The sequence below is a fragment of the Strix uralensis genome, chromosome 23, assembly GCF_047716275.1.
Source record: "Strix uralensis isolate ZFMK-TIS-50842 chromosome 23, bStrUra1, whole genome shotgun sequence".
Taxonomy (NCBI): Eukaryota; Metazoa; Chordata; class Aves; order Strigiformes; family Strigidae; genus Strix; species Strix uralensis.
The window spans coordinates 5326230-5339637 of record NC_133994.1 but is presented as its reverse complement, the minus strand read 5'-3'; the positions used below and the strand labels follow the sequence as shown (position 1 = coordinate 5339637).

The following is a 13408-nucleotide window of genomic DNA, read 5'->3' as shown; positions in this document are numbered from 1 at the left end:
ATCGTAGCGTGGCGGGAGGGTCCCGTTTTACCCCCAAAACACAAGGCCTATACACACAATAAACCAGCAAAACTGTTCCTGCTGTACACCCCGGTAGTTTCTAATACCGTTCTCCTGCTGGAGATGCTGGGGCAAACTGACCACGAAAATATTCGTGACCCTCCAGATTATCACTATTGCCTGCAACCTGTCACACATTTATTTTACGGGATTCCTAAGTCTTACAACATAATTTGGAGAAAAGTTGCTTTAAATTCAAAGCAATCTTTTGCTAATTACACAGATATTCAACTAATAACTAAATAGCTGTCTTAGCAGAAACAAATGGAGAAAAAAAATTAATATAAAAATCACAGCACAGCACAAAATTTAACACTTGAGAGGTTCTGAGGGAAAAAAAAGGCACAGGCACCCAGGTGAATTTTCAAAAGTCCTGAAAATTATTTACTGTGGGATTGGAGGAAGAGGATATCAAATAGGGCCAGCTTTGCATGCTACTGCAGGTATTTTTAATTGCCCCATGGGAAGAGGAGGCAAAGAAGCGGGGAGATTTGGGGAAAAGCCTGCAAGCACACAGCTAAGCCAACAGTTTATGGCAGAACTTAAAACTGGGAACAAGGGTTGGAAGGAGAATGGCTTAGTGACAGGAGTATCAGTCTTGACACCCTTGACCTGCATTCAAGTTTCTCCACAACCCATCCCACCCTTCAGCCTTTCACAGAAAACAAGCAGGGCTCTGTGTGCGAGACTGTGTGCGGGCGAACACCCAGAAATTCATCTTTAAGAACCAAGCTACTGCCTGTTATGAATAAACAACGGCAACCAAAAAAAGGCCTTTACCTCCCTGGAATCTGGTGTAGCGTTGCTGTGCTGTCTGCCATTCTCCACTTTAGCAATTATTGAAATGCAGTCATCTCTATCTTGATCCCTACGAGTTTATGCACTATAATACATCAGAAATATTATCATTATAAAATGTATTCTATTAAATACTGCACAAAAGACATTGTAGCCAGTTTTGACCAGCAGCAGCGGAAAGAAAACACCTCAATGCATTTATAAGCAAATTTATTTAGTTTTCTTATATGAGATATATATATATTGAGATATATATATATGAAATATACCCACAAGTTATTACAAAAGTGTACAAACACAAGTTCTAGCTCAGTACAGTAAAAAGTGGTAATCTAGGAGGAACATCTGAGATCTACAGTATCTGGGCCTCAAGAGGAAGTATTTCCATTAGACATTGTAGGCAGAAGAGGACACACTTCCGCCGTGGCCTGTCCAGTTAGTATGGATAAATACACCTGGCTTCGATAGTAATTCATAGGTATGTGCACCAAAGTAATCGCGCTGAGCCTAGAATAAGAACACACACACACACACAAAACAGACACATCAATATCACAGGCATATGAGTAGTAGAAGTTGCACCTACTGATACTTGACTATAGGAATACTAGAAATAAGATCTGACTCCAATATTATAACAGTCAAACTTATTTTCTCATTATTAGCAAAATCACTGCAATGAAACATTTACTAATAACTAGTAATTAGGAGTTCTGTAGAAAGACAATTATATTATTTCTGCTATGTACTAATCTAAAAAATAAGCACTGAGATACATCCAAAGGTTCAAAGATACTTCTTTTTATAAAGCATTTTGATTCAAAGATGTCATTACCCTTGGTTCACAGATTGAATACTAACACATGCTGGGCACTGTCATACCAGTACCTCTGGTCTTCTTTATCCAGACATCTCATAGACTTTCACTGCTGTGAATTTCGGGTTTAACAGAATTATATTAGGCAACCTATGCCTTTATCTTTGCAATGCTGGAGTGGTTAGGACATGCTGCCATCATGGCCTTTAGACCAGTATTTAAATAACATCATGATATTTCAATAGCCAGAAGATCTGCTACACTATTTCAGGCACCTACCTGAATCAGGTTAGCTGGTAATATTTCATGCCTGTATCCATCATAAAAAGAAAGTGCTGTAGTGAAGCAGGGCATAGGGATACCGATCTGTACTCCCGTACTGATCACACGTCGCCAGGAGTCCTGGGACAGAGGAAGGGGGCGGGGGGGAAAGAAAAAAGAAAGTAATCAGTGCTTGCTCAGAGGTATGTGCAGGCATATGAACTATTTGGGTACAATAGCATGTCCTATTTCATGTTATATGAAATCTAATGACCAAGTCTGAGCAATTTTCTCATTTTCTGAGCAACATTCCTGATTTTACATAAACAAGGTTGACCCAAATTAATGGCAAGTAAGACAGAGTTGACAAACAGGCCAGTAAGTGCTGACATACACTTCACATGCAACCAAGCACGTTGCTCTTGCACAAGCCTACTCAGTGCATCCCAAAAGCACGAAGACAGTGGGGAACATACTGAGCAAACACTGAGGCACTTTCAGGACCTCTAATCAAGCACAGTACAAAGCCCATCCCAAGGGCATAAGAGGTCAGCACAATACTTCAGACATGTGGATAATTCTCATTTCAACTGTACATCTGATTTACTAACCTGCATGGAATACTCAGCTTCAGTTAAAAGAATTATTAATGATAATATATGACTGTTTTGGTCAGATAATCTGGTTTTAGTTCTGCCTGTCAACTCCATCCAAATCAGGACAGTTTGGACAGTGTCCGAATCTGGAACACTCTTATTTCAGTGCTACTGCAAACAATGGTAATAGAAGCTTTATACTCTGCACAACTGAAATCCAAGTGCACAGTAGGCACAAGATACAGGGCAGTGATGAGAATGTTCACACAGACTAGACCCTTTTTTCCTGACATCGTGGTTCTTCTGAATTGCTAGATTTCTGCCTAAGGCTCTTCTGTAGTAGTAAAATGAAAGCCTTAACTTTCTAATAGTAGCATGGCTAGTATCAAAGGGAAGAACCGTGACACAACAAGGACTGTATGTTTGATTGCTCCTGTATTATCTTTAGGTTGACGGTACAAATCTACCTTGCAACATTACTTGAGACCTGGGTTCATCGCTTGATGTATCTGGATGCTTATTTATAAAGCAGTGCTTCAGTGATGCAACCCCTTTTTTCCTTCATTTAGAACTAATATTCTTCAACTTTCTGATGAAATAGAGGCAAGAGGCATTTGTAGGCATTTTTTCAAGGACAGGTCGCTAACCCTGGTGTCTGGCAAGATTCTAGTTTGGACCTCAGCAGAGCCTACCTCATCACAGTAACCTTCTTGTTCAGTTTTAACCAGCTCCAGCTATACAGATTTCTTCCTGTCCTGTTCCTGTAAGACTGCTATGTTCTACTAAAGAAGGGTACCATGAAGCCATAGAAGATGAATTCCTACATGCATACATTACGTGCCTACAGATACACATACACAGCCCCAAAGAATTTAAGGATTGTTTTAGAGATCTTTGGGATTAAGGATGCTGTATAAATAGGTTTCAAGGGTGTTCTCTACCTTTTCATTTTTCAGTCTAAATATACTTGTGAACGTAACTCCCGGGAAAGAAGCTGAAGAAGCCCAGACTGTAAACTATTGGTTTTATGTTCTTTCTTACTTAGAAACTCACCTGACAGTTTTCAACAGCTGTCTTGAAGAAATCATCCAACAGCAAATTCTGGAGCTCAGGGTTTCGATCAAAAGCATCTTTGATTTTTCCCAGGAACACACTAGGCAGAACACATGTAAACCAGAAATAAAATTTCACAGCTTCCAATAAAGGCACACAATCCAAAACTTACAGTGCCAAAATTTGACTCTGTCAGACTCGGATTCCAAACACTGAGAAAGATGCAAACAAAACAAAGATTGAAGAAAATCTGCAGTAGCTAATTGGCTTCATCTTGTAACCTTTAGTGCCATCTACAGAAACAGCCTCTCAGTATCCTATCAGCAGATTAGCACCATGGATTTTCCAGGAAAATCTCTAGGCTTGTCAGTCTAGCTCCACATAAGCTAAATTGTCCATTCTTCTCCCCTCAGCAACTAAGTTACCTCCTCATCTCAATTACCTTCTGATGATGCAGCCTCCCCTCCACATCAGTGCAATGCCACCGTAATTCAGCGTCCAGCCAAATTCTTTGGCTGCTTGTCTCAGCAGCATGAAGCCTTGAGCGTATGAGATAATCTTGGAAGCATACAGGGCCTAAAAAACCAAATTCACATGCGAAGTGAAATCCCTCAAAGTTGAACGAGAAACTGCCCAGTGTACAAGTTCTGTTCAGTCCACATCTCGTCAGGGATGAGTACAGTAGCCATTCCAGCTATTTGAGAACCAAAATATCCATTCTACTTGTTCGGAAGTTTGGGCTCAACAGAGAGCGATCAAGAGCTATTATCCCCATTACAAAGATGGGAGTGTTGAGGTATGAAAAAGTAAGCTCCCGTGCATGAATTATGACCTCTGCACTCCAGCTAGTTGTCACTGCCCACCGTGGCTTAGACTTGAATTCCTTCAGGCCTGTTCTTTGGTCAGGAAAAGAACTGGTCGCACTAGGTTTTTTGACACCACTAGACAACACACAACGGGACAGCTGAAGCAGGAACCAACTGTCATGAAATGTAAACACGAGAGCTCTTCACCAGGGTTTGCAGCATCCAAAACCTGCTTTGATATGCAGCTTTAATACAGCACTCTGGCAAGCACAATGACTCACCTTGCGTATGTCCTCCAGAAAAGCCTTCTTGTTCCCACCAAACTGAGTAATTTTAGGCCCACCCAGCAGCTTACTGGCCTGTACTCTCTCATCCTTGAGGGAAGACAGGCACCGTGCAAACACAGCTTCACCTTTAAGTATGGTAGGAAAGGGGAGAAATTAGAAAGTTCAGCATCACTGGTAAGGCCTGAGATACTTGTCCTCAAGCACGCAGTGACAGTGCCACTGAATGATGAGCCACATACACAGTGAGACAGTCACAGGGGAAGAGAGATGTAGAAATCAATTAACAGCATTACTGAGGGACCAAACTGCCAGTCAGCATAACCGCGGGGTAAATATTGACTGATACAGCTCTCAAATGATAAAGAAAAAAAGCCACAAGTCACCCACATGAAAATTTATCCCCAGGAACCTTCACCAGCTCTTAGTTTTAAGAATTTACTTCAAATTCTCTTCCTCTCTATAAAAGACAGACTGTTGCACTGCAGCCTAGGGACAGGTGAGGCTGAAGACTTCACTTATTATTGTATCATGTTTTGAAGATAAAAAGCTGTTGCATAAATGCCAACTTACATTAACTAGACGTGCTTTGAAATACACACATACAAAATAAGAGCAATTAAAATCAAGAATAAATCAGCAGGTTAACTTAGAAGAGGAAATAAGTTTTACAAATCTGATAGGCCCATAACACTAGTATTCAGAAGCCCGTAAGAAAGTTTTATAACATCACTAAGCAGGTTACTAAATGTCATTCACCAGGGCTACGGAGTTCGCCAAGCACTATCTTCAGCTTCTAAAGAGAAAGCCTGAATGCCAATCTCTTGATCTGGCTCAGTCCATTCCTAATCATGCTGTTTGAAGTTGTACTTATTTGCAATTGAAGACAGTATTGTTAAATGGAAAAAAAAAAAAAAAAATTCCTTTCCAGGGTCTGATAGAAGGAAAGCGATCAAGTTTATAATAGTCTTCATACTGAACTTTTCTTCCACCTTTTAAGTGAGTCATGAATTACAAAAAAAATCCCAAACCCTGAAACAAACCAACCAAAAAAAAGATGAATGAGTAATGTTTTCACAAGACTCTGGATCCTCCCTGCAGTAGGATTAACAAAATCAGAACTGGCTCCTCTCCGTTTCTGCAAAAACGTCCTCCTGCACTGGGGAGGAGAAGTGTGGGGGGAAAACCAGGAAAAAGCAGGAGTAGCATGACACTGCTTTTACAAGCAGAAGTCTGCAAGTCATGCTTATGTGGTAAAACCACACACACAGCAACTGCCCTAAGAACGGCCCTGTTTGCACAAGGGCTATTGCACATACTTCCCTATCAACTCATCATTACCTAACAATGCTCCCCAGGCACTGCAGAGGACTAATTAGGGAGCGTCCCCTCCACCCTTGGTCTTTGCAAGAAGCCCAAACAGGAGAATATTGACAGCACAAGCAAGAAACACCGTTTCAAGCCTAGAACTGAAAGCTTATAGCTGTAGTAGAATATTTAAACCATTTACAAAACTTGTTTTGTAAAAATATGTTGTTGGAATGCAGCCATGTTTCTCTGATAGCTATCACTGCAGTTACTCTTTTAGCCTACTGAACATAGTTTTTCTTATCTTCTAATACAACAGGACTTGACCGTCCAAGGCAAAGGAAAATGAGGTAGAGAAACCATGAAAATTAAAGCCAATCCAAGAGCAAAGAACCTGTTGAGTCATCTTATTTACTCAGTGAGAAAGTCTACATTGGACCCGTGGCAAGAGAGCACTCTGAATGTGTTGTGGCTGTATTACACCTCCTGTGTCACAAGTCCCCTCAGTAGCCAGGTTAGATTGAAGGGTAGGCAAGGAGACTGTTAGGGATGTATGTGAGCAGGTAAGTTCTCAATCTTTAGGGATATAAGTCAAAGCAATTACAAAATACATTTCCATCATCTTAGTTTGGCTTTGGATCAGCAGCCTGATTAGCCACAAAAGAAAAACTAGCAGCAGTCCAGAGTGTATAAAGAAACACCACAATCAAGTGTCGTGGTGGAAAAACAGCAGCCACCATCATAAGGTAGCAGTCTGCTGCTATTCTCAAAAAAATCTGTCTGTGCTTCTCAACCCACAATACAGTCCGGCCCTCGTGTTCCTGTTTAGTCACACTAATGCTGGCTTAGCTAAATTATACTGAAACACAGAAACAGAAGACTTAGGTAGAAAAAAATAATGAAAAGTAATTTATGCCTTCAGAGAAGTCTAAGTACTTATCAAGCAGTAGACAAGCAACAAGGTTTTGAGGGTGTCCTGCCTCCACCTTTTTTTTTTTTTAGGCTATGGTGGGACTTGGAGTAGCAAGTAAGGTGGAGGATTACAGGGAGGAACATTGCATCAATCTAGCATGACGCTTCTAGCACGGCACTTACGTTAACCTGTCTCCGAGCCATCACCAGCACTGGAGGATACCGTGGACAAAGGCATGATAACAAGGTAAAAACAAGTCCAGCAAAGAAAAACAGTAACGGCTCTCAAGGGTAGAAAGACTGCAACAGCTACACCTAGAAAAGCCTCTTCTGCAAGCCTCGTGTGGGCTCATTTCTGAGATTACTTATCACCACGCTCCTTACTGTGATGGGGTACATGCAGGTAGGAAAGACGAGGCCAGACCAAAAGAACCAGTTACCTATGAGTGTGACAGGAACTCCATATTCCAGGGCGGAAATGGCTGTCCACTTTCCTGTGCCTTTTTGTCCTGCGCTGTCCTTGATCTTTGGGAGGAGGTATTTACCATCGCTGTCTTTGAACTTGAGAATATTGGCTGTGATTTCAATCAGGAAAGAGTCCAACTCTGTCTTATTCCATTCCTGAAATACCTGGAAGAGGAGAAAACACACCTGATTTACTATGTATCTACTACATATATATAAACTGATTTATCGATGTAAGTATACATGAACACACATATGTGTATACATACAGAAGAGGGCCATATATCTCTGTTACTGGTTACATCTACCGACAATTCCAGCGCTGCTGTAAGGCCACTGTGCAGGAGCCCGGCACTGGAAGGAGCACACCCCAGACTCAGAGCTGCAGAGCACCCACCTCCAACTGCGAGGGCAGAGGCACGGCTCATCCTGTTGCCCATCACTGCAGGCACTGAAGGTGGGAAACAGAACTGCCCTCTCAAGACACATCATATTTATTAACTTGCTTCAACAAGGTCTTTGCAAGATTTGCCTGCTTCATTATAACGCTCAAGTAATTCATATCTCTATACAAGAAGGTGCTTCCTGGGAGAAATCAACTGTAGACTGGGAGTTTAGACAACTTCTATAAACATTCAGGTGCACGTGCTTGCTGCTCCCTACCCCATTTGAAGCTCAGGAATATGGTGCACTGCCGTGGCAAAAGGCACGTCAGAAAAATTAACTTCACGTACATACAGCAGCTTTACTCAAGGCCAGCTGCCTCCATCAACGGCAGCCAGCCGCATGGCTCAAGAAGGCAAGACACTAAAAACCAGCGATTACCTCTGACATCTCATCATGCTCCATGCCCACCACATCTTTCATCAGGTGGTAAGCCTCACAGATCAGCTGCATGTCTCCATATTCAATCCCATTGTGCACCATCTTCACAAAGTGTCCGGCGCCCTCATCCCCTACCTGTCAGGAAACATCCAAAAATGCCATCAGCAACAGTGCTGTCCCCACTTCCAGTGTTTTATACCTGCCTAAGGCTTCCTTCTGCCTAAAGGAAGGAAGTACGCAAGCCCAGTGCTAACTGAAAACACTGTGGGTCACAGATCCATTTAGCTCCCCCAGCACGACCCAGCCATAAGACTTTGTCTTTCCGTTGTACAGGACAAGTTATCAGAGACAGTAGATTTGAACTGAATGCAGTCAGCCAAAAAATCAACTCACTAATGATGCTGATTTTATTAAGGACAAACATGCATGAGCTTCAGCAACTGATCTACCTAAGCATGGCTCTAACCACAAGTTAAAGTCAGTATCAAATAAATATTTACCCAGTCACAACAAGGTTCCCCAGATCCCACTTTAGCAGCAATGCTTTGAAATATGGTCTTGATGTGGGGCCTGTGGGGAGAAATAATATGCCTCAGCAGATAGGCAGAGGACATAAACACCACAAGGAAAAAAAAAAAATAATATCCATCGTTATGATGCCAAAAGGCAGCTTGGGGTGAGGGCATGCTGGCAGGTTGATAACCCACCACACAGCAATGTCAAATAAAATGTATGTTTTTCCCAGAACTAGACACTGTTTGCTAGAAATGAGGACAGCCCATGTCACACTTACAGTACTGTGCAGACAAGCTTAATGAACCTAAAGGAACCCAAATATTATCTTCTCCATTTTAGAAATGGGGAAATAGAGGCAAGTTATGATACAGGCTCACACTCGGAGCTGAAACAAAATCCCATTCTGTTCTTTAGCCACAAGAAAAATCCAGGGTGATCTGGAGGAGGAGAGGGAAGGAGGGAAGAAACTCCACGAATGCAAGTCAGGATATAGTTATCTGTGTTACTGCAGTAATTATGAGCTTTTGTCATTGCCAGGCTCTCCAAGTGTAGTAAATCATGTAGAACGACCCCTGGGAAAGGAGCATGGGTGGCACATGGGCTGCAGGTGCTTGACAGAGGTGGGGGACACAGTTCAGGTAAGGGTGGCAAACAGAAGGTGTCTACGGAGCTGTTTATGGCAAAAAAATGATCAGACAGCAGATTACTGTTACGTCGCTTCTGGCTTTGTGCCATCAAATTTGAACAGGCTGATATTGGTACGAAATACTAATGCAAAAAGACAGGGACTTAAGAAATTTTAAAGCTCAGGTAAAGCCCAGACACACATTTTCTTTCTACATTTACAGAGAGAATGAGCAACCAGGGATAAAGTCTAATATGAACACTGCTGTACAGTCCTTCACAGAAACATGAGTACAAAAGAGCAGCATGGCAGAAACTTGCAAAAAAATTAATGTATTCAATAGTCAGTACAAAGGAGTACTGAAGCCTCTTTTTATGATGCGTGTCACTGCAGGGGTGTTTGCTGCTGCCTGTTTCATGGTTAACAGCCTTCCAAGTGCGTAGGGCTCCAGAAGAAAAATCATAATCAAGAACAGTACTTTTTAAAAATTTCAACAAAATTCTTTTCTCCCCTGGCACACGTTTCTGCCTTCAGATTTCTGTAGGTACTACTTTTGCCTGTGAATTCCTGGAAGAAAAACCTGCCTTTGTTCTGCCTGCCATGAAAAGTCAGCACTGCCCCATGACCCCAGCTAGGCTGAGAAATCTTGAGCCTTGAGGAAGTGATATGGCAACATATCTTGTTCTCTCCACACCCACACCCTCCTCCTTCCCTCCCTCAGCTCTCAACACAAACAGAAGACGATTGTTGCAGACCATCCTGAAGAAGAATATACTAGCTCATGCTTACCAGGCTTCTTTGGCTCCTCCTGGCATGAGCGAAGGACCATATCTGGCACCCTCCTCTCCACCACTAACACCGCTTCCGACAAATAAGATGCCCTTTTCCCGCAGTTCCTTACAACGTCTCTGGAACAAAGAGCAGACAAGCATTATTTAATTTATTTTAATGCCGCAGACTTACAAACAAAGGTTAGCAATTCAGACCTAAAATTAGTTTTTCAGTTCTGCTTTGGATGTGCTAGAAGACAACCTCAAAGAAAGCTTGTACATACACCAAAGTGAATGTTACGAAACTTCCTGTTGCTTTGACACGGATCCTTGCAAAAGTGACATGCTGAGAAAACAAAGTCCTTATAAGCACCAGATGGAAAAGAGCAGTACTGAGGCTGGAAAAGGCTCAGAATTAAGTGTCAGGTGATACACGCTCTGTGCAAAGATGCGGGGGAGGCAGACAAGAGAGTTGCTGAGTTCACTGCAGAGTGAAGGGGCAAGCATGAACAACTATAAGGGAAACTAATTCCCTCTGAGTGGGAGAGAAGCACAGGCTGACATCCCTAAGGGGAGCTGCAAGCTTCCCAAGTATTAATCCTCATTTAGTACCTGGTTTTTATTCTGGCATGGCCAACTCACTTATCCAAGATCAGGATGTCAGAGCAGAAAGACTAATACCAGCACCCCTTCTAAGCTTCAGAAGTACCAATTTGAATGCAATATTTTTATGTAAGCACCCCAGATATGCTAAGGTAACTTCTAAAACTTCTGTAGTTACAGCCTGCTCACAAGCAAGTGCTTTTTTTTAAAAAAAAAACAAAACAAAACAAAACAGATAATTACTCTGCTGTTGTCATTACCAAGACAGCCAAACCAGCAGTTCTGTCTTACTGAATTTTCCCATAGTCATGTAGGATTAAGATATAACAACAAACCTATAAACACCCTTAGACTTTCAAATCTCCCTGAAAACTCTTCAAGATAATAACAGGAGATTTTCTAAATGCCTTCACTCTTTAAAAGATATCAGTAAAAATATTCTTTGACGATTCGGGCAACTTCTATAAAAATATACTATAGAACAGTCCTTAACTACTGTAACAATTGCTTTTTAATAGTACGCATGGTCTAGTTTGGCAGAGATAACTCAGTTTGGCCTTCCCTGAGCAGAGGGGGAGACGGCATCTTATTGACTGACTATTCTGATGATCAGAGGAGAAAGAATCATGTGTATTTTATTCATCCACTTCAGGCAGAAAACAGGCTTACCGTGGTATCTCTATACTCAGAATTTCCACCATCAATTATGATGTCTCCAGTCTCCAACAATGGCACCTGCCAAACATAAATCAGCGTTTCAGTTTTCTCCATGTATTCGAAACCTCATTAATAATGAATAATTGAGATCTTCTAGGGGAAACTTCTCCAAAAGACAGCAGGAAGTCACAGGTAGAAAGGATGTTTGCCTCACCAATTTATTGATGAAGTCATCCACTGCATTTCCAGCCTTCACCAGCAAGATAATGCGACGGGGCTTCTTTAACTTTGAGACCATCTCTTCCAGGCTGTGAGCACCAATCACTTTGGTTCCCTTGGCCTCATTGGCCAGAAAGTCATCCACTTTGGAAACTGTCCTGTTGAAAGCACAAACCTGGGGGCACAAGAAAACACGTTAATAAAAGCTGCCAACGGAACAGTTACTTTAGCTCTGACCACAAATTACAGAGGCAAGGTTCAGCATCACGTGCTCTCCCATTTCCACCTTCCCTAAAGACACGGAGCAGGGATGAACCTGCAGCATGTCTCTGCAAGTGCCTTGGGAACCTACGGTCAATGGCCAAGCCCAAAGCAAACTTCTGGGAAAAATCATACGTAGCCAACACATCAGGTGGCTGAGTACAGGCACGCACTGCTGCTTTTCTCTAGAAACAGGGCAAAGGGCAGCCTAGATTATAACTAAAAGGAGGAAACAACACCCATTAGACCATCACAAGTTAAAAAAAAAATCAAAACCCCACAAAATGCTCAGCTCCAAGCCCAAGTACTAGTGAGTGAGCCTTTCTGAACAATGTTTTCCTTCGCTTACCACAAAGCCATGGTCGTTCATGTTCAAAATAAGGTTTTGGCCCATCACAGCCAGTCCAATCAAAGCAATGTCAGCTCTGGAATGTGGAAGAACAAAAACACCAGGTAAGTCTCAGCAGCAGCGATGGAGCACTAGCATCCATATCCTCCATCAGGCTGTTCTGCTCTTGTCAACTGCTAGGCCAGCCCACCCCTTTCTTACAAACACTGTAGCACATGTTCTGAGTTGGTTCTGTAGGTTATTACAGCAAGAGGCCCGCGGGGCTCCCAGTCAGCCCAGCAGACAGAGCAGAGACTGACACACAGCATGTTTCAGGTCACTAAGATTTCTTCCTAACTACCAAAACGCAACTAGATGAGTAAGAAGAGTAAGCTATCCAGAACATTGCACTAGGAGGCAGGGAGTAAAGAGAGCGGCTCTAATACATTGCTGATGGATCCAGCTCTATCACAGCTCCGCGTTTAAGATGCTGCACTAGAACATCACCTCTGAGCACTACACCATTTTTTTTGCTTCTCCAACGCAAACTGTCTCAGATATCGGGTGAGCAAACAAAATGCTAGATATTCTGCTAGAGGCTGTCTAATTCCGTTTACAAGGGACGTGCACGCAGAGAAGCCCAACCTGTCTACTTCTATTCCTCGCGTCACGAATAAGTTTCCTCTTCACAGTCATGACTCCAAAACTGATCGCTACCGGATTTTGTCAAAAAGTCTCTCAGCCAACCCGCTTATTCTCTTTGCTGGTCCCTCAGCCGCCCAGAGCCTCTAACGGTGACGAACTAACCCGCCGTCAGGCGGCTGGAGGGCCCCGTCCTCTCCCGCCTTCTCCCTCCCGGACGCACCGCGGAACCGGCCCAACGGGAAAGCGGGGACCGCGCGGCATCACCCGCCTCCCCCCGAGCAGCCCGCGGGGACACGCTCCCGCCTCTGCCCAGGAGAGGCCTCTGCCGGGAGCGGGGTCACCCCCCGGCTCTCCCACCACCACGAGCCGCTTTCGGCACCGCCCCCCCCCCCCGTGCCGAGGCCCCGCCCGCTCACGGTCCCGCCTGAGGGACGCGCGAAGGCGGCCGAGCCCCTGCCCGCACTCACTGAGCCATGGCGGCGGCGCGGAGCGCAGCTGGGGGGGAGCTGGAGGGGGGAGCTGGAGGCGGCGGCGGCGGCGGCGGCAGCAGCTCCCGGGGCTCGGCCTGCGGCGGGCGCCGGCTCGGCCCTCAGCGTGCG

At 43.6% G+C, this 13408-nt stretch overlaps 1 protein-coding gene across 2 annotated transcripts; it reads right to left on the bottom strand.

The window, feature by feature from the left end:
- Positions 1-1051: 1051 nt before the first annotated feature.
- On the bottom strand, positions 1052-13408 carry PGD (phosphogluconate dehydrogenase). 2 transcript variants are annotated; one of them, XM_074893201.1, is made up of 13 exons: positions 13277-13408; positions 12186-12261; positions 11571-11750; positions 11369-11434; positions 10116-10234; positions 8686-8755; positions 8186-8320; positions 7336-7525; positions 4673-4803; positions 4028-4161; positions 3586-3685; positions 1955-2077; positions 1052-1365 (listed from the first exon to the last, which is right to left on the bottom strand). In XM_074893201.1, exons 1-13 carry the CDS (start codon positions 13282-13284, stop codon positions 1246-1248), a joined length of 1452 nt encoding a protein of 483 aa, XP_074749302.1. In that variant the 5' UTR covers positions 13285-13408; the 3' UTR covers positions 1052-1245. The 2 variants fall into 2 exon arrangements, with proteins under 2 accessions (XP_074749302.1, XP_074749303.1); XM_074893202.1 differs by lacking the exon at positions 13277-13408 and adding an exon at positions 12810-12922.